Here is a 22,703-nt window from a genome sequence, read left to right as displayed (position 1 = left end):
AGCTGCTGAGTTACTGCTGGTAAATACATCTAACTCACTGTAGTGTCCAAGTGTTTTAATGTGAACAAAAACTCCAGTATGTTAACTTTTAAAATCTCCATTAGTTTATAATTGCTGCTAATCCCATAATGCTTAGCAATATGACGTCCCACTCCCAAACTCAGCCAGTTGTTTCTTTCTTCACTAGGTATTTTTTGGCTAGCGCGTCTTATACTCCAGACTGACTTATAGTCCGGAAAATACAGTAATATTTCATTGCACCAAAATCAATCTAAAGCACTACTTATGATTAACACAACACTGTGCAACTGGCTGCTGGACTTTCTGACGGGGAGACCACAGGCTGTACGTGTTGGTGGCAAGTCCTCCAGAACCATTACACTGAACACGGGGGCTCCCCAAGGCTGTGTGCTAAGCCCCCTCCTGTTCACTCTGCTGACCCATGACTGCACTCCAAAGTACGACTCAAACCTCTTCATCAAGTTTGCAGACGACACAACAGTGGTGGGTCTCATCAGCAACAGAGACGAGTCAAACTACAGGAGTGAGGTGAGCAGTCTGGCCATGTGGTGCGCACAGAACAAACTCTCTCTAAATGTGGAGAAGACAAAAGAGATTGTTGTGGACTTCCGAAGAGCACGGGTCCAGCATGCTCCTCTAACAATCAACGGTGCTGCAGTGGAGAGGGTGACCAGCACTAAGTTCCTGGGTGTGCACATCACAGAGAAGCTCTCCTGGACCATGCACACTACATCACTGGTCAAGAAAGGTAATCAGCGTCTCTACTTTCTCTGCATGTTAAGAAGAGCCAGAGTCCCAGCCTCCGTTATGTGCAACTTCTACAGAGGGATGATAGAGAGCATCCTGACCAGCTCCATCACTGTGTGGCACGGCACCAGCACTGCCTCCTGCCGAAGGAGCCTCCAGCGCATCGTGAGAGCAGCGGAGAAGATCTGCGGAGCCCCTCTCCCCTCTCTTAAGGACATGTACTCCACCCGTCTCACCCGCAAAGCCGTCAGAATCACCAGGGACCCTTTGCACCCATCACACAGTCTCTTCAAGGTTATGCCTTCAGGGAGGAGGCTGCGGAATCTACGCGTCAGTTCCAGTCGACTGAGGAACAGTTTCGTACACAGGGCCCTGGGGAAGCTGAACTCCCTAACCTCCCTCCCACCCCTCTGCCCACCCCCCCCCCTGGTCCAGGGATGGGAGAAACATAATTTCAAACCATTCACATGGCTTGACAAATAAAAAATCTTAAATCTTGAGTCTTGAATCTACAGAAAGAAAACTACACACAATTATCTGTTTTTTTTTCTTGCTGAAATGAATCGTAATGAAATATTAGTTTAGTTAAAATTTAGACAAAGTGCAAAAACATACAAAAACATTTTGAGGCACTTTGTTACAGAAAAATATAAAAGTCTTTTATTTAAAGATGGACATATATTTGTTGAATGAATCAAAGCCTCACACAAGCTCTGTCACCAATATTCTAAACAACTGCTCAAAATCATTCCTGTGTCTATTTGCCCCCTAGAAAATCTGCACCTACATCTTTTTCATTGATTTTCCTTCCATTTCCAGCCCTCACAGATGAGCTGCTGGATAGCCTTGCCATGAGGTCGAGGAGGCGGCTGGAGAAACACCTGTCAGGCTGAATTACACAGGAAACAAGCCCCAGAGGCTCATGGGAAACGGTCTCTGCAGTAACAGCTAACATGCCCATAACCCCATCTGAGGCTAGCAGTGCTCATTAGCTCCTCTCCTGCGCCAGATGCCCCCGGTCTGTGCCCTGTTTGGGTCTGTGGAGGTTTGTGATGCATGTAGCTCTCCAAGCATAAATGAACAGTATGTGGAAGTCAACAGGTATAAAACAAGGTGAAGAGAACAGAGAAAGGGCACAGAAATACAGAAATAAATCCATGTAGAAGCACTTTTGCACTGGGGCACTGGGAAATTGCAATGGCAGAGATATAGTGCCCGAACAGACATTTGAATGATACAAGTTCGCAATAATTTTGTCATTGACTTACCCCTTTCGATAACACTTAAAGGCACACTGCGTAACATTTTGGACCATACAGTTGCCATCAGTACAAAACATGCTGCTAATGACCAGCACAGAAAATGTCATCACTGCAGTGTGTGATCAAAGACTTGGATGAGGACCTAACCTGTTTAAATCTCAAATGCTTGTATTTTAATTTTATTTTATTGGGTGAAATTCTACACGGTGTGACTTTAGGACCACAGACGGTTATATACCATGTACTGACACTGCAAAAAAAAAATTGTAATCATGATGTAACAACATGGAATTGACCATCAAAATGCCGTAAACACAATATAAGAATAATCATAATCATAATAATAATAATAATATCAGAGTACTTAACCTCTTAACTCCCGCTATAATGTTCCCCAAATTTGAAAGCTTCTTGACTGGAGAGTTCAGCTCATCTGTAAGCTAGACTGCGTCGTTATCACGGTGACACTTTCTTTGCTCTATTCATGTCACATTTTTGTTGCTTTTTTCCAGCTTTTTGTTGGGTTTTAGTTGCTTTTTTGACCATTTTTTTCTGCTTTTTTGACTCGTTTTTTCAGCTTTTTTGACCAGTTGTATCTGGTTTTATGACAATTGTTTTTTTTGCTTTTTTGACAATTTTTTTTTAGATTTTTGAAACAATTTTTTCTGCTTTTTTGACAATTTTTTCTGCTTTTTCAACCATTTTTTCTGCTTTATTGACAATTTTTTTCAGCTTTTTTTTATACCAGTTTTTGCCACTTTCTTGTAAGTGTTCTATGGCGTTTTTGTAACTTTTTTGTTTGTTTACATCTCGTTTTCATTTCTATTTTGGCGCTTATTTTCAAGAAGCTTTTAGAGGTTAAAGTGTGATTGCACTATATCAAATACATTAGTTCTAGTAATTAAATTTTACTTACACTGCATACAAGGTGAAAGAAGTCAGTAATACACAGCATAAGCATGATAATAATAATACTGGAAATATACTATATTAACATTAATTAAGCCAGAATCAAGTGTAAATGCATTACAAAATATGTGTAATACATTGCAATTAAATGTTTTGGGCACTAAAAGTTATAATTACAGTCTATTTATATTAGTGACAGTAGAAGAAATGTCATTTTTACCACAACTATGGCACAAGTCCAGCAATAGTTTACCATTTGTGCACATTTAGCTAATAATAACAGAATATTGACACCACATCTACATCTCTACTATACCATTATTGTGATTTAGTGAGTTCCATTAGGACTGTAAGTAAGGCTATAGTAACATTACACTTTAAGTACGCTGATATTATTGTTATGTTATGTGTATTTACGGCATTTTGACATTCAATTCCACATTATTACATCATAATTTACAAATTTCTCGTTTTTACAGTGTAAGTACATGGTATTTAGCGTTCTGTAATCTTCTTTCCTACCCCAAAACTTGCTGCTTTCCTTTCCATACTTCAACTTTAGAGATACTGTAACTCTATGCTTTATTCAATATGTCAATAATTACAGACGGATCCTGAGGCCAGATTCTGCAGACCTGTCATTAGTGAAGTGAAACTGAACATTTTAATTCTGACTCACTCTGCACTGGAGTATTAGGCTTGTATTACGTGTATGTATTTAAGTGTCAATGTGTGAGTGAGTGAATGTGACGTGTTGAGAAGGTCCCGTTTGAACTTGCCCTAAAGAACAGGTGGGAGTTTCACTGATCATGTGACTCAAGGCTGTTTGGAGCTGGTTCAGTAAGAAATATGAGCTTGAAATATAAGACTTGGATTAACACAATAATCATTAAAAATCTTATTAACTTCTAGTGTTCCTACAGTGCAAGTCACATTAAGGTGTTGTACATAAAGACAGAAATGTGCAGTTTACATTCTTTTCTCAACATACTGAAGGAATACGGAGCACATAGAGGAAAACATATAGGGAGGACATGAATATATGGGGAGACCTTCTTCCTGTGAGGCGAGAATGCTAACCACTGGCACCAACGAGCCGCCCGCTGTGCTGTTATAGGCGTTGGAATGTATCCCATTACTTAAGGTCAAATGCAGGCACTTTGTCACAGGACACTGACACCAACAAGACCACATGGGATCCAGTACTTCCCCAAACTCAGAGCATTTGTTGTAGGTCTGGACACATTTTACTTTTTGCATTCCACATTGTTAAAGGATACTTGGCTTTCGATACCTGGACCTGTACTTTTTTCAATACCTACACTAAAATACTTGTCATATAGTATGGTCCTGGACACAAGACCTGTCACAATAATTACGACCTCTCGTTCAACAAATTATAGATGAACAATACATTTCTGGCTTTCAATATCAATCGTCATTTTTTTTGTTTTATTTATTTATTTAAACTGGGACATTGTATACATTAACCTCTTAACCCCCACCTGAACCGAGCACCTATTCTCCAGTTTGGCTTTACTCAAATCTAAAAGCTTCTTGAACAATGCGACAGACATGGCGACAAAAACGAGGATGAATACACAACGAGAAAGCGACAAAAGAGCAACAAAAACATGAAAAAAGCAATGAAAAAAGCAAAGAAAAAGCAAGAAAAAATTGACAAAAGAGCAAGAAAAACAAGACAAAAACAGAACAAAAAACAAAGCATGACAAAAAAAAGTTACGATCACTTTTGTAGGTCTTAGCTTTCAAATCACACCATTGCTCTCTAGTCGAGAAATGCATTTGGTTAAGTTGGGTGGTAAGAGGCTCAAAAAGGAGAGCTGCATTCATGTTCAGTGTGGGACTTTAAGCAGTAAGTACTTTTTGAAAAAAGTCATACAGACCCTTTCACTGCTGACATCATCAGTGACATCAGCTGGAGGCAGGAAGTGATCAAGAGAAATAAGATTACTTACTAAACTAATACTAGCGATTATAAGTGTAGACCTATAACTAAATAATGTAGTCCTGTTGTGGCTTAAGGTGCAAGACCAAGAGGAATGACATTTGAGACGATAAAACACGGTTTATCTGATAGACACAGTTAGACATTTGTTTATCGTTACCATGACAACAGCTACAATGGAAATAGGTAGGACTCTAGCTTCCCGCCTCCAGCTCATGGTGCATTCAAGTGAACTGGGGAGCTCATTTTCCTGAGATGTGACGTCATTGTCCCCAGCTGGTTTGTGTTCATGTGGTTTTTATGTGGGGAAGTGGGGATTTTGATGCCGTCTTTTATCATTGATACTTTTTGCTAACGTTTTACTCGCAATTTTTTTACAACGAGGATGACGACAGCTCACACTAAACTCAAAAAAGTAGCAGTGTTTGACTAAAAAGCTCACATTAGACGATTTCCGCGGTCAGGTGCGGAAGTCGGGAAGCTCGTTTTGACCCGAGTTCCCCAGTCGTTTTCCCCACTTGAGCGAGAGTTCATGTGAATTTCCCAACTGGGGCAGTCGTTCGCCCGAGACGCACCATATGCCCGTAATGTTTACAAACAATTAAAGGGTCTACTGTATATATAGAACCAGAAAACAGAACAATAATGTTAATTTATGACACAATAGAACAAACTATCTCTGGACCCAACAGGCACTTGGTTTCTAAACATATTTTTACTCTTGTTTTGTCAAGTAGTCCCAAACTTTTCTATCAACCTTACTCCGGAAGTTTGCGTGGGCACCACCCCTTCTCTCCTATCAGTTAATATAGGGCTGGAGAATAAAGATAAAATCAGTTACCACGTGAATACAAAGCCGATTTTAGGCCACGCAGAGAAACAGTGTTGACTTGAAAATGAACATTGGACATTTTACACAAATCCATGTACTTAACATCAGATTTTAGCAAGAAACATTTTCCCACGTTCTCCGGAAGTGTCATTTTTCATTTCACTTATATATTTATTTAATATGGACATAGCAATTACATAGGACGAACCAGATGCATTGTTTAATGTGTTATAGCACATGTGCTACTTTTCAACACCTGTCCATAGGGGGCTTTTAGGTTTCAAAGATAAAACACAATATTAACCTCTTAACTCCCACCTGAACCGAGGATCTCTTCCTCACGTCAGATTTTTCTTCCATCATTTTATTCAACTCATTTTTGTAACTTTTTTGTCATTTTATTGTCATTTTTTTGTCAATTTTTTATCACATTTTTGTAATTTTTTTGTCAATTTTTGTCACATTTCTGTCTTTTTTTTTTCTTCAAATTTCTGTCATTTTTTTAGTCAATTTTTAGTCAATTTTTTGTCATTTTTTTGTCCATTTTTGTCAATTTCTTGTGACATTTTTGTGACATTTTTGCGACTTTTTCATCACTTTTTTGTAAATGTTTTCTCACTGTTTCGTCACATTTCCGTCACTGTTTTTGTCTCAGTTTTGTCGCTATTTTCACAGCTTTTTTCCAGAAGCTTTTGGACTTGTGTAAAGCACAAACTGTAGAAAATGTGCTCGGTTCAGGTGGGAGTTAAGGGGTTAAACAAAGTAACAATAAAACAGATTACTAAACAAGATAAGGCACATTTTGCACATGGGAACAACTTTGGCCCGATTTGAGCCCCTGTTTGAGCTTTGAGTCAAGACGGAAGTGCCGATCCAAGGGGCAAAAGTGGGCGGGGCGGACAAGGTGAACACCGTACTGGTATTGTTTAAGCCCTGTTAGTCAGAGGCCCAATTCTAGCCATGTGGATTTGGGTGAAGAGACTGGAAGATGTGGACGACCAAATACACTGCCTGACCCCCCAAAAAAAGGTCACACACTGGATTATTTTGTTGAACCGCCTTTGTTTACAGCACGCATTTGCATCACGACATGTAGGGACTTCAGCCTCTGCCTTAAGACTCTAAGAATAATTGGTCCCGGCGCCTCCGTTAACCATATCCTGTACTTCATCTGTTCTCATCAGCGCTGAACACGTTTCCCGTCTCGAACATTATAATTTAACACTCCTCCTAATTACCCAATGATCTTGGCGGGCCCGTCCCACACTTTCTGAAGGGGATTATGGGAGGAATTTGCCGCTAATAGGTTATGAAAGAGCGCCTTCTGTTTGGGCGAGAGGACAGCTGGAGAAACCTGAGCTGTGAATAGAGAGGGAAGTGTGTGTGGCAGTCGCTAAAATGTGGGTCAATTTGGCGACTAAATTAAACAAGCATTTTAGGCCTAACCAGCTGCAGCGCTTAATGGAGCACGGCTGACAACAATTTCACAGTCACAAGGCAGTCGTTGTGGTAAAAGAGGCTGAATCAAAAATATTGTCCATTTCGAGGGTCACATGAGGTCGACTACATTGAGTCAATTATAGGTGAAAAACAATTGAATATAATTATAATGATTATGAAAGAATCCCACAGTGTCGTCTGGGAGCTTTCAGAGGCTAATAACGTAATAATGTACAATAAGACTGTAAAGTAACATGTGCAATAATCTCTGTGTGAGTGATCTTCTTGAACGCCGACTGTAACAAGTGAATTTCTCCTTTGTGAGATCAATAAAGGTTTATCTTATCTTATCTTATCTAATGGCCAAGTGATGTTTGAACAAAGAAAATCATGTTTAACCCCTTAACCGAGCACATTTTCTCCAGTTTGGCAGAACCCAAATCAAAGAGCTTAACCCCTACGCCGCCATTAAAATATAAGCAAAAAAATGGGAGAAAAACGTGGTGAAAACACAGCAAAAAAAGTGACCAAAAAAGAGAAAAAACCGCGCCGGAAAAGCAACAAAAAACATGCCAGAAAAGCCGCAAAAATGCAACAAAAACACACAAAAAACAGCAAAAAAGTGACAAAAACGAGGTGAAAACAGCAAAAAAGTGACAGATCTATATTTACTGTATACAGCGCCTTTCACAGACATGGTCACAAAGCGCTTTACATGAGACAATTGTACATTCACTCCACACTCAGTGGTGGTAAACCCTGTTTGTAACTTCAGTTTCCTCTGGAGGAGACTGACAGAAGCGACTGCACACATCTGCGCCAACGGTCCCTCTGACCACCACCAACAGTGTAGCGCCTCATTTGAAAGCTAAGACCTACACAAGTGATGGTGATAGTCATTGAGATTCATAATCTCTTTTACAAGAGTGACCGAGAGGCAGCAACACATCATAAAGCAGTTTACATCAAATATAATACAAAATATAAAATATATCTCAGGTGAAACAACTGCAACCATCATGGCTTTTTTGTGTCTTTGGGCGGCGTGGTCGGTTAGCGCTCTCGCTTCGCAGCTAGACGGTCCATGTTTGTGAGTGTACATTCACTCACAAACATCATTCATACAGGCCTATTATACATGTTTTTTGTAGTAGGGGAAACCGGAGTACCCAGAGGAAACCTACGCAGACACGAGGAGAACATTCAAACTTCACACAGAAAGGCCCCGTCCTGGTGGGTATCGAACCCTGGACCGTCTAGCTGTGAAGCGAGAGCGCTAACCGCTTCCGTGCCGCCCAAAGAGACAAAAAGGCGCCGGAAAAGTTTCAAAACGCAACACAAACGTGTCGAAAATGCATTATAAACACACACAAAAAAGACAAAAACATGACAAAACCGTGGCAAAAAAGTGACAGAATAGTTACAATCACTTGTGTAGGTCTTAGCTTTCAAATGAGGCGCTACACTGTTGCTCTCCGGTTGAGAAGCTTGAAGATTTTCTCCAGCCGAACTGGAGAGCTCTCTACACCCCGTGTGAGCAGTATTAGGAAATTGTTTTACTGATTGAAAACCAAGAACTTGGTGCAGGCAAGATGTTGTAAACAATACTGAGTCACAGGAGGAAACGCTCTTCTAAAATCTACCCCACAAAGATATTACGAAAGTGTTAGGCTTTTAATATGAGCAATGTTACACAAGCCTGGTTCTATTTTCTCTAAGCAGAGTTCGACTCGGCAGTGAGTTACAAAGCACCTACATGCTTCACCAAATAATTGCTGAAGTTACGCCACAATAGCCAGTGCGGTGGATACTTGGACTGACAGCACCATATGGACCGGCTTTGCATTCATTTTACACGCTTTTGGGGAGGGGGAAAAAAACCTCCAGCTCCAGCCGAGGCTTGAGTGATGGAGCGAGAGAGAAGCTGATAAAGTGTCCGATTTTGTTATGTGTGGAGGATCGAGGTCAACGGGCCGGAGCCAAGTACGGCAACCCAGAGGGACAAAAGACTGCAGGGACAGAATACACTGCGAAGTGGAGAGTGCAAGGGCAGTGTGGTCAAGGATGATGAGTGGATAAGAGGAGGGACGGCCAGGGAGAGTCTGGAGAAGAGAGTGGCATGATTTTAGAGAATAGCTTTCATTGAATTTACTTCTAGGTTTTATCTATAGCAACGGTTCTCAACTGGTGTGGCATATGACTTATGTTAGCACAATGGAAAATATTGTCTTTTCTCAAAAATGTATTGTTGAATAAGCATTAAATAAACCCCAAAAAGCTTAAAGTTTCATCAGACCAACCAAATAACAATGTTTTTTTTTGAAGAAAGCAGTTTTTTAAAAGGAAACAAACAGCTAGAGTATGCGCTAAAGACATTTGAGAGGCACCAAGAGCCCCCACACCTGCAGCACAGTGGAGGCGTCACAAGGGACAAACAAGGAGGTATCCAGGCAAGACTCGCAGCTAAACCACACATGTCTTCTAGGGCTGGGACGATCCACTTTTGTCATGATCCGATACACATCACGATACTCGGGCTGATATTGCAATACAGTAAGTAATTATAACAAGTGATATGTTTAGATTAAAATGTGTAAGTCATGTGTCAAAAGTTTACAAACCATTTGCAAAAAAAGGGAAGAGGTATCGGAGTGCCTCGGATTTTTTCCCTTTTTTTTGCCTATACTCATGTTTTGATCCTGCAGAGCACCTGACCTTCTTACAGACTATTCTACACACTGTAGCGATCACTTTGTTTCCTCTCTAAAGCCAGTTGACATTTACTGAAGTTTTTTCATTGAAAAAGTGCAGTAACACAAAATGTAACTAAGTGCTGCACTGGAACAAAAAGGAGGGTATGATTAAAAATGCCTCCAAACACAAGTATTGAAAGTATTGCGATACTTGATAAAGCATCGATACTTGGCATTGCAGCACAAAGTATTGCGATCCAAGTCCGATCCGATATTTTGTCCCAGCCCTAATGTCTTCTATTGTTCTGGCTAATGGAGGAACTGCTGAGCTCTACCCAGAAGATGATGAAAGACTGTTGTGGAGCGGAGCAGTGTTAATTTTGACAACATATTTTAATTTAGTTTTAGTCCTAGTCTTTTGACTAAAATGTAATGTAATTTTAGTCGAGATTTAGTCGAAAAAATCTTTTCAATTTTAGTCTAGTTTTAGTCGACTAAAATTGCACGTCAATTTAGTCGACTAAATTAAGACTAATTTAGTCGACTTTGCATTGATAATATTCATTATAATCATATTTAATCTTGTTCCTCTGCTTCATGGAGCTGCTCCACATGAACAAAGCTCAGAGCTGATCCTTTGGCAGAGAATTTACATGATATGAGGCTCTTTCAGACGGTCAATAGAAATTTGGATGATTTTAGTCTCTCCTTTTCATTTTTATTTAGTCTTATTTTAGTCGACTAAAATATCTGGACATTTTAGTCATAGTTTTAGTCTCATGAGAAACTTTTAATTTAGTTTTAGTCCAATTTTAGTCGTCAAAAATGTCACTTTGACTAAAATTAAGACTAAATATTTTAGTCGACGAAATTAACACTGGAGCGGAGGGAGCTGCGCAGGAGGAAGAGAAGGGAGGAGCTGACCAGTGCAGGACACCACGCTCTGAAACAGGGGTCAACTTAAGACTAACACCTGAACACTATTTCATTGTACAGTTGTAAAAATAACAGTAATTTTAACTCAAGTCATTTAATATTTTTTCTGTACCTAAATAAAGGCTCGCGACCCACTGAAGACGGTTCCACCACCCACGTTTGGGTCCGACCCCCCAGTTGAGAACCACTGATATATGGCACTAAAAGTTATTGTACTTTCGCTTGATGTATTTTAATTACTCTCACTTCTAACGATGCACAGCGGGTCAAGTCCGGCTGAGCGACATGTCCAACAGCACGTGGTCCTGCCCTGGACACCGACCTGCCGCTGGGACAAAAGAATAAAGCAGCACAGCCTCCATTTGTCAAACAGGGAGGGGTGCGTTCATTTTAATACCTCCACAGGCGGGACAGGCCCACCGCAGCATTAGACCATGATGAATTAACTATGTGTGCTTTAAACTAGGGGGGGGAGGGGAGACCACTGTACGCCCCCACCCACGCAACCCATTTACAGTGAGGACACGCGATTTCGCACACACTTGAACGCACCACATGGATTAGAGCTGGAGGGGTTTAACGCGACTTTATCGTCCGGTAAATGCATGTTGGGCCAATACGAGTCCAGCTGTCACAACACGGACCGGCTCGGCTTTAGAGACACAAGGGTCAAGGGGACAGAGATTCATGATGTCCCTTTGGGAGATTTATCAACAGTGAAATTCAATACGTGACAAAAAGGTTCATTTTAAGTGAGTAAAGAAACAAAACAAAAAAACATAAATTATGAAAATATACATAAATGATGATATTGGTATTGAGGTCATTGGTTATTCGGGCGTTAACTGATGTTATAAGGGTTGATCCAATTATTTTATGCCGATGCCAGCACGGATTTGTCTGTGGAGGATCTGTATTGAACCCGCCTTAACCGAGTGCTTGATTTTAACGGATCTTTTTCCTTGCGTTGTTGCCGTCACTGTTTTCACATTCTTTTAAATTGTAATTTTTGCCACTTTTGTTGAGTTTGTGTCACTTTTTTGCAGCACTTTCATTTTTATTGCTCTTAAGTGGCTTTTTTGTAGAGTTTTCATCCTCGTTTCTTCTCGTTTTTGTGGCTATTTTGACCCTTTTAGATTTAGATTATTGACAAACTGGAGAAAATGTACAGGTGGAGGTTCAAAGGTTAAAGGTGAAAGACAAACTTTGACTTCACTTCTACCCCAAAATAAAAACACATTTGGAAACATGTCTTCAAGAGAACTACTGCAGATGACCATGTGAAAATTAGAATTTTCCAGCAGTGTTATGTATTTACTGACACTGTGTTTCACTGTATTTTTGTAGACACTTTAAAACATGTTGTGCAAATTTATTTTTGGTAAAGTATATAATTGTAGTCCTTTGAAGGACCCCAGGAAGACTAGCTGCCATTAAACGGGCAGCTAATTGGGATCCTAGTAAAACAATAAACAACCCTGGTAGGGTCTCCCCGGGCAAACAAATCCTAGGTGACGGGTCAGACAAATAGTGGTTCAGAAGCCCCTTATGAGAGACCGACAGGCCCGGATAGAACCATGAGGCCGTCCTTCTGTGGACCCACCACCTGCAGGAGGAGCCATAAGGGGCTGATGCAATGTGATTTGGGCAGCTCCAACATCTGCCCCCACGACCCGGAAACAGACAAGTGGAAGAAGAAGATGGATGGATGGATGGATGGATGGATGGATGGATGGATGGATGTATGTCATTGTAGTCCTTTGAAGGACCCCAGGAAGACTAGCTGCCATTAAACGGGCAGCTAATGGGGATCCAAATAAAACAAACAACAATGTCTTGTATTCTCCAAGTCAAAACATCCTCTGTTTAGACTCTGAGTTAGAGCCGCTCCCCACAGGTCGGAGATACAGATGCCCAGCCCTCTCTAAAAGCAAGACTATAGTCATTTGTGCCACAAGTTATTTTTTTCTATTTTTATTGTTTTTTTTAAGTTACTAATATTGAAACTCAGAGACGACACTGCCTATGTGATGTTTCTAATGATTGTAAACCTTTTGAAACTGAACATGTGAGGTCGGTGGTATGGTCGTGCTTTTCTTTTTGGACAATGTCTGAATTTATTGTGAAGAATGTTGTCCTTATGTGGAAATTTATTGGCTGTGAGTAAAAACATACACAAAGACAATACATGTTCTGCCTACTCTGTGTACTATGTAGCCTATGGTTTAGTGTATTTTTGCAGGTCTCTCTGTAGTTTTCATAAACATAGACAGTGGTATTAGACCGCTACTTAGTGACGACAACTGAACTGATCCGAATGACTCTGGTTATTACATAAAACTGACACGTGTGCTCAATGCTCTCATTCACCAACGTTACCAAATGAGGCGTTAAGCATTTTTACACAGATATGCGAGTAAAAGTTTGAGACGTTTTCGATGGCAATGAATAACCCACTTTCTATTGTACCACTGTAACAATATCCAGGCTACACTGACTACAGCAGCCCCAAAGGATCAAAAATCAAACTCATAATTCCCACTGGGTTTAGGTACAATATGGCTCATGTTAGATAATTCATCATCAGCTAGAGGGGTTTCATAACGGGCTGAAGAAGTAATCCAGATCTAAGCAAAAGAATTACAATTTCCAGATATCATTAGTCAAGTGGTCAATATTCAAATGTTTAGTTTATTCTTTTTCTCTCTGAACGAACATTTTCTGATACTGTAATATAACACGACTGCCCCACTTCTGCTTTTCTTTCATTACTTTTTATGGCTCAGAATAATTCAGGCTTCTCCAACTACAGATGCCTCAGAGGAACAAAACTCAAATCTTAAATTCCCCCCGGGTCCCTGTAACAAGATCGACCTGATGCTGGATCATTTATCTTATGCAGAGGGAGTTTTGAGAAGTACCAAAGTTTCGAAACAAGCAATAATAAAAAATGTAAAAAAAAGCGTGAAGAATGTGTGTAATGCATTATTTTACTTTTCCTTCCACATTTTATCACAAAGTCTATACCATCATAAAAAACATATATATAAGAATACGTACAGTGGGTTGCAAAAGTATGGCCCCCCTTATAAATATATTTAATTGAAATTTTATGTGAAAGACACTGACTAAGTGACACACAATCGTGAAGTGTAATGAAAGCTATACATGATTTAGAACTGAAAAGTTTGATGTGAAAAAGTAACGCCCCCCTTTCCTTTTAGTGCAACCAATTGCCTTCAGAAGTTGCCTGATGATTTCTGAATGATCACATGTTGACCAAATGACTAAATAGAGTCTACCTGTGTGTAATCTACTGTCAGCTCAAACACAGCTGCTCTGTGATGATCTCAGAGGTCTGTTAGAGACTATTGGGGGGGAGGAGCATCATGAAGTCCAAGGACGCACCAGACAGGTCCGGGATTAAGTTATTGAGAAGCATAAAGCTGGGTTAGGTTATAAAAAAGATTTCCAAAGCTTTAAACATCTCTCGGAGTATAGTTAAATACACTATGCAGGAATGGAAAGAGTCTGGCATCACTGCAAACCTACCAAGACCCGACCGTCCTCCTAAACTTACTGACCGAACAAGGACAGCACTGACCAGAGATGTTTTCAAGAAGCTTATGACGACCCTGGATGAACTGCAGAGAGCAACAGCTCAGGTGGGGGAAACTGTCCACAGAGCAACTATTAGACGCACACTGCACAAATCTGGCCTTCATGGCAGAGTGATTAGAAGAAGCCATTTTTGAAAGAAAACCATAAAAAGTCCTGTTTGCTGTTTGCCAGAAGCCACATGGAGGCCACATGGAGGCTTCTGGCAAACAGAAAACGGGACTTCTTATGGTTCCTATAAAAAATGCCACTCTGTCACAAAGGCCAGATTTGTGCAGTGTACGATTAAGAGTTGTTCTGTGGACAGAACTAACTCTAAATTGATCCTTATCAAACTTGTAACAATGATTAACATAACTCTTAATGCATACAGTGAGGATAGATTAAAGGGTTTACTGTGAGTAAATGTGTTCAAGACAGTAAAATAAAGTGAAAATGCATGTCATAAAAGCTTAGACAAGAATTACCCAAAGCCTTGTTTAAGTATTCTTTAAACACTGCGCTCTTATCAAACAGATCCTCTGCTTTAGAGTTCTCATATTCCCGTCAAAAGCAGCAGTGTGGTGCATTAAGAGCCTTTATATAAGTGCCTCTGGTTTGCAGCCACTGAGCGCATGCTTCCTGCTGAGCGCTGTCGTCTGTGAGAGCACTCACATTATTGGCATGAAATGGACTAAATACACGGTGCGATAAAAGCGGCGCTCATATCACAGTCACAAGAATGGAAACGATTTGGTGAACTGCTGATGTTGGATTGAAAAGGAAAAGTCTACACAGAGATGTATTATATCAGCTGTAAAGTTTACATTTTTTATTGAATACGCAAGCATTTTCAATAAGTAATGTACACAAATAATATGTCAAAAACTTAAATATTACAAAAAGTGGACATCATTGTTTGGCCGAGTCAGTATAAAGTTTGTGGACTTTTGTGAGGACAGTTCAGTGGGTAACAAAGATTGGTGGTCAGATCCCTCATACTGGTAAAACTATTGTATCTTGGGATCGTCTTGCTTGAATGAACATCATGTGATACAGATGTTATCCAGTATTATAGTTTAAAATGTCAAGACTCTGCAGATAGCAGATTGTTTAAACTCTTACCCCCGCTTTAAAGGGGTAGATGCAAGTTGGCCATTTTATACTCTCTACCCCCACTTCAGGTCATACATGTAACTGCAGCTTCTATATTAAGCTCGTGCATGACGGCACTTCGGACCCGAATTAACACCTTTTTGAGTGACAGTGCAGGATTTCAGAACATATAGGGGGAGGAAAATACTTAATATTAACTGTGTGCAGTTTCTCCAGTTCAGTTTCACCCAAATCTAAAAGCTGTACAGTCAATATGCCAGTGTAAAGCCTCAATTGAAAGCTAAGACCTACAAAACTGATTGTAACTTTTATGTTGCATTGTTGCCTCATTTTTTGGAGCTTTTTAAGCAACTTTTACATGGACTTTTTGTCACATATTTGTCGTTTTTTTTTTTTGGCTTTCTTGCTGATTTTTGTTGCTTTTTCATCACTCTTTTGACATGTTTTTGTCACATCTTGGAAGTGTTTTCGTGTTCTTGTTTTTTTAAGCTTTTCTTTGTCGTGTTTTTGATGCTTTTTCCGTTGCTTTTTAGTTTCAGTCAATTTTTAGTCGTGTGTTTTTGTCTCTTTCTTTATTGTGTTGCTTTTTTTTTTCTTTAACTATTCCATGAACATTTTTCTGCAGTCCAAAGTCATATCTATTAGTGCAAACGTTTCAGCAGATCATCAACATCAATTTTCTTTTTTGACCCACAGACCATGTGGAGCGGACCAGCCCAGGTGGCTTAGATCATCTCTTTTGTGCAGTTATCCCACATTAGTCTATTCATTCTCAATGGTAACATGGAGAAGGGCTGCATAATTAACAGCAGTCAAAACTAAGTGGTTACAATTAGCCAATCACTGTTGCCGTTTACAAATCCTTTGCAAACAAGAAATCTTCAGGGTCTCATATTGTAACGTGCAAACCCTGAAGTTTAGATCTCTACAAACGTGTGACTCTTGTTAGTTAAGCAGTCAAAGCAATGTTTCAAATGTACGCAGTGAATATTGATTATGAAACATAAATCATAAATCTAATCATAATACTTGTCAGAAACATCGTAATTACACACAGCATTGTTGCCAAAATCCTGCAGCTCTATTGGCGTAACTGTAACTTTCATCGGCAGCTGCATTATGTCTCCACTGTGAGCGTTTGCATCCGGACACGTTTTACCGATCCCGTCAGTTCCCTGCCAGTAAAACCTCTGGATGTTCCCTCGGTGTTCTGCGTGGGAATTTTAATGAACTGGCAGTGGGTTCGGTTGACTTCGGGACACGGTAAAAAAAAAAAAAAAAAGGCTTTGAACAAACTGGTGGTTCACGTCTGACTCGTTTTTGATCGGTTGCTGCGAGTCGTTTATTAACAGGGAAGCTCATGTTCACTGCCCCACATGAAAGGAGCTCCTCTGGACATGCGGAGGAAAACTTATAATGTTTGGGGTTGTTTTTGAGTGTTTAAGAGGTTGAAGGTTAAACCGGCCAATTTGTCCTGGTGAGTCTAAAACGTAAACAACAGAGGGGTTTGTTGAAGACATGAGTATATGGGTGTTGTGCTTTTTATCTCACATAATGCATTCCTGCCCATGTTGTGGCCCTTCAGGCTGTTTCAAACAATGTGGCACATTAGCGATGTGCCAATCAAAAGGAAACAAATATAAACTTGCCAGATTAAGTGCCTTTATAAAGGATATATATATGTTTAAAAATGCTAAAATTATGTATTTTTCTCCCCCTACATGTTCAAGCAATGTCCTTAGATGTAGAATGAGCCCTTTTCACTAACCTGGCTAACGCCAGGCTGCTGTGTGCGCTCGAATTATTTCGAACTGCACAACAGCCTGGGGACCATGGCCGAAATCTCCGGTGGATTTGGGAACCAATCACAGAGCGAGGAGGGACGGCAAGACGATGACGCGCTATTCGATATATGGAAGGTTGTAGATTATTTACGGATAATAAAAAAAAAGTTTATTTACGGATCCAATGTGACAGCAGCAGACACGATGGTATTTTTTGATCAAGCTTTAGACCTTGTTCTAAATAATTTAGCTCAAAAGTTTACAGCGGGTACGACATACGTCATCTCATACGATATACGATTGGCCATGGCTACGTGCAGACGCATGAGACTTTTTTTTTTTTTTTCGTATCGCCCAATAAACGACTATGGACGATCGGAAACCACACCTCTCCTACGAGAAAATGAATTGGTGGTCCCCAGACTAAATATCACTTGTGATTTTAGTCTGGTGTTAGCCAGGCTACCTTTTCACCACAACTGCCTCTAAAATCTTGCACTGTCACTCAAAAAGCTGTTACGAGCTTAATATAGAAGGTGCAGTTACGCATATGACCAGAGGTGGGAGTAATGAGTATAAAATGACCAACTTGCATCCAGTCCCTTTAAATTTGCCACAACACTGCAGACATAAGATAGTAACAATTAGATGCAGGTTTAAAGAGAAAAAAATATATTTTCCATCTACAAACGGCAGTAAAGAAAAAAAAAAGCTTAAAGAAACAAAATGAGAGGAAGTGCTGCACTGGACGATCACAGTAATACAGATGCTCTTCAAACTCAGTGGGCGACAAATTGTTAAAAGGATTAGTGTTTGCAGCAGTAGTGGAAAAAATAATCAGTAGTAGGAGTAGTAGATATCGCTTTAGATTAAGGTGTGCTCATTAAGTATTAATCAGCCTTAGTAATCTTTTTAGGGTTAGGCATTTTATGCTCACTACTGCCACCTCAGGTCATACATGGCACCTTCTAAATTAAGCTTGTGCATTACGGCACTTCGGACCCGAATTAACAAAGTTTTGAGTGTCAGTGCAGGATTTTAGAGGCAGTTGTGGTGAATAGGTCTGGGCTCAGTCTAAACCTTAGAACATGGCTGGAACATGTTGGGGGAGGAAAATACATAATTCTATAACATTTTTAAACTCCGTATAGTCCCTTTAACAGATAAAAGTATAACAAGCAGTGTGTAAAAACTTTACAAGCATATTATTAATGTTGACCTTGATATATACTTTTTATGGCCTATTCTAATCTTATTGTTTTTTTGTTTTTCTTATTGTTTATATTAAGATTTTTGCTCCTATTCAATGTACTTAAGACACCTCCTTTTATTTAACTGTTTGCACATTTCCTGTCTATTTTGCACACTCTGAGAGATCTTATTAAGTGCCGAATGTAACAAGTGAATTTCTTCATATGGAGATCAATAAAAGATTATCTTAATGCTTAATACCTTATTAAAACTTAACGAACACACCTTAATATAAAGCGTTACCGAGTAGTGGTAGTATCTAGTATAATATTGGTAGTTGTATTATTTAGACTCCACTTGTTTTAATAAAGATTTATTACATGTAACTGACCTTCTTGTGACACAATTTCCATCACGGTGGCCGCTACAACTCTCCAGGATCAATTGTTTTGTAGGCTTTCTGGTGAGAGGGTTCCTCAGTAGGGAGAACCTACCAGAAACTCTATAAACAATTGATCCTGGAGCATCACAGAGGCCACTGTGATGGAAACTAAAGGCGACATAACCACTTATACAGCCGCTGGGTCACTGACAGGTCAAATACACACAAAAAAAGTTCCATAATGCATTTTTAAATACTTGTTTGCCCACCTACTCACTATAATACCAGTGCCTTTTTAAAATGTCTTTGTTTTTTTTCATCATGAACATAGTATTCCCCTGTTTAATATACTGTTCTATTGTTCCATGTCCTCCCTCATGTGTTGTACTGTGTTACCCTTTCTTGTCTAATGTCTCCTTTACACCTAAATCTCCACTAACTCTTGCAATAAAAAATGAATTAAACAAGGCAAGAGGGAGCACAGGCGCACTGTACATGCAGAGATCTTTTATTGTAGACTGACGCATTGCTACTAAAAAAGTCTCCATCAGGGTCGAGGGTTGATTAACCCTGAGGAAGACTTTGAGCGCCTCAGCTCCTTCTTTCCTTAATAAAAAAAGCTTAGCTGAAGCTCTATTAAAGTGGTTCAATTCCAAGAACCACAAGGACTGAATAAGAACAAAGGGTTTGCAAAGACTTTGACTAAATCATGATCAAGATTCAGGCTAAACCAGGAAAAGATCAAACTTACATAAAGCATGGACCAAATTGTAATTCACGCACATACAGTTTGAGAACCAGTGCTCTTTGGCTTTTAAGACCGAGATACTGCTGTTAACTACTTTATAAGAAGCACTGCTATCGCTAATCCTGATACTCCAACACTTATGACATTCTTATAGCTGATAGATGTTTTTTATCTTGTTCCTTTGTGCTGCTTTTATATAAGACCTTATGCATTACCTTAAATGACGGGAGCATATTCTTCCCTTCTCCATTCGGACAGACTTGAGTACGTCGGACACAAAAGCTTTTCAGAGCCGCTGCTACCTTAGGGCCCTGCGCATGTTGTTCATTATCCCAAATGGGGCAGTGTGCTATATTCCCATGGCTGGACTGAAACTCAAGAGCTCAATGTGGTTTAGCTATAGCCTTTAACTAAACTGACGATGTGTCGCTTTTCGACATCTGACCAAAAGGCACCCTGGATGTAAACCAATCGGGAGGCAGAAAAGTGTTAATGATATCACAGGGCATGAGGTGAAGTGCCCCGTGTACTGTGATGTACAGTATGTGGGAAACGGCAGTGTTGCACAACAGGCGGACGAAACGCATGCTTGGTGGCACAAATATCCAGTTTCCATTGGAGAGAGGAGGCGACATTCCTGCAGCGAATACACTTCTGACACACAATACCAAGGCCGTTGTTTAAAGTTCTTCATCTGGAAACTGGACGCACTGATGTGATCGCAAAATGTAACTTTATCAGCTGCTAATTTGCTCCCAGGAAATGTTTTTTTCTTTCCCCCAGGAGGACAAAGCAGAGGGAGTGGTAAGAGATAGAGGCATTTGGACGTTCCGCAGTAAAAGAAAGCTTCCAATGTTACAACAAAGAGCAAAAGGAGTCGCACTAAAGAGCGGGAAGTGGAAAAGTTGTCTCATATATGGAAGGGTAAGTGAATGATCCAAGCCTTGACCAGTGCATTGTTCTCGGGTCTATGGGCATATTGTTAAATGTACTGTATATCAGCAACGATTGAAGTAAACAGTAACAGTAAAGTAATCATTCATCCACTCAGTCTGCGGCATCGGCCCCTCCAACCTCTCACACACACACACACAATCTTGTACTTCTATCTTAGTGAGGACACTCATAGACATAATGTATTACCAAGACCCTAACCATGACCCTAGCCCTAATCTTAACCCTAACCACCTAAAATGTCCTCACTTTGTTGGTTAAAAACTCACACAAGTCCTCACAATGTCGTAAGTACAAGAACACACACACACATATACACATCATTCATAAAAAAGGCAAGGTTGGTGAAGCATTGCCCAAGGACACGACGACAGTCTGCACCAGTCAGAGCCAGGATTGACCCCCAAATGCTGCCACTGTCGCGTGGTTTGTGTTAGAGTGAGTGATAGGTCGGTGGTTACAAAGGCGGTTAAGCAAAGACAGGCACCGACTTCTCCATTAAAAAAAAAAAGCAACAAAAGAGTGACAGAAAAGTGACAAAAATGTGCGCTGAAAATGCAACGAAAAAGCCCAAAAAAAGAGGAAAAAAGCCACAAAAGTGCGACAAAAACATGACCCAAAAAGTGACAAACATGTGCAACGAAAACATAACAAAAAAGCCACAAAAGAATAACAGAAAAGTGACAGAAATATGACAAAAATGTGACGAAAACACGAGATAAAAGTAAAAAAGAGCAACAAAAAAATAACAAACAGCGATGAAAATGTGAAAAAGTGACAAAAATGTGCGCTGAAAATGCAAAAAAAAAAAGTTAAAAAGAGAGCAATGACAAAGCCACAAAAGTGCGACAAAAATATGACCAAAAAACTGACAAAAATGTGCAATGAAAACGTAACAAAAAAGCCATAAAAGAGTAGCAGACAAGTGACGAAAATGCTGACAAAAACGCAACATAAAAGTAAAAAAAGAGCAACAGTGATCAAAATGTGAAAAAAGTGGAGAAAAAAAATGTGCGCTGAAAATGCAACAAAAAGCCAAAAAAGAGAAATGACAAAGCCAGAAAAGTGCGACAAAAAACATAACAAAAAAGCCACAAAAGTGTGACAGAAAAGTGACAAAAATGTGTGCTGAAAATGCAAAAAAAAAAGCAAAACAGCAATGACAATGTGAAAAAAAAAAGTGACAAAAGGCAAAAGAATGGAAAAAAAAAAGACGAGGTGAGGAAAGAGATCCATTTAGATCATTTTTGTAGGTCTTAGCTTTCAAATGAGGCGCTACCCTGGCCTACAGGCTGTGAACCTTATAGATTTGGGTGAAGCTGAACAGGAGAAAACACACTTGGTTAAGATGGGGGTTATAAGAATAAAGATTTCCACTAAATATGCCAATGAAAAGCAAACATTTAACATCAGATCAATAAAGCCGAGAGCCGTCAATCAAAGCTAAGAAGAAAACATATAAAATACTCACACTTGATATTGAAAGAAGCGCCGGTGGATATTAAAACCTCTCCCGTGGCTTGGTTCGACGCGGTGCACTCGAAGCTCCCGTTGTCCAGCTTGCGGTCGATGGAGGTGAACTTGAGGTTGCTTCCCTCCTGAAAGCGCCGGTCCGAGTTCTGAAGGACAAACCCGTCGTGGCGCCAGCTGTAGGTGACGTCTGCGGGCTCGCTCACCTCACAGCGTAGCATCGCGCTCCGGCCGTGCAGGGCGTCCTGGGACTTGGGCTCCTTGGTGAACTGCATGGCGGCGGAGGCTTGGAGGGACAGGACTGTGGAAGAGAGAGAAAAGCAGAAGGGGTCATTATTATTATTGAGATTTTTAATATATGACAGCATTATAATAAACAAAAATGTCTACTATCTCTAATATTGTTGCTGTGTTCATAGAAACTTTATGGTGTCTATATACAGTATAGACCCTTTAATTGTTTGTAGACATTCCAGGCTTAGCTGTAGGCGGGAAGCTAGAGTCCTATAGTCCTAGTTTCATCTTATTTCTCTTGATCACTTCCTGCCTCCAGCTGATGTCCCTGATGATGTAAGCAGTGAAAGGGTCTATGGGGCACTAGAAGTAGACGAAATATATTGATATGAATTAAGACTGACAGATTTGCAATTGA

At 40.0% G+C, this 22,703-nt stretch overlaps 1 protein-coding gene across 1 annotated transcript in view; it reads right to left on the bottom strand.

The window, feature by feature from the left end:
- Window positions 1–22,703, bottom strand: part of ptk7b (protein tyrosine kinase 7b) — a 175,197-nt gene that overhangs the window by 37,464 nt on the left and 115,030 nt on the right. The window contains exon 2 of the mRNA XM_079559712.1: window positions 22,053–22,352. Coding sequence (XP_079415838.1) covers window positions 22,053–22,352 — 300 coding nt within the window. The remainder of the gene's footprint in view (window positions 1–22,052; window positions 22,353–22,703) is intronic.

The sequence above is a fragment of the Gobius niger genome, assembly GCF_951799975.1.
Source record: "Gobius niger genome assembly, chromosome: 7".
NCBI classification, from domain to species: domain Eukaryota; kingdom Metazoa; phylum Chordata; class Actinopteri; order Gobiiformes; family Gobiidae; genus Gobius; species Gobius niger.
The sequence above is the reverse complement of the archived record's forward strand: the minus strand, read 5'-3'. Positions and strand labels throughout refer to the sequence as shown.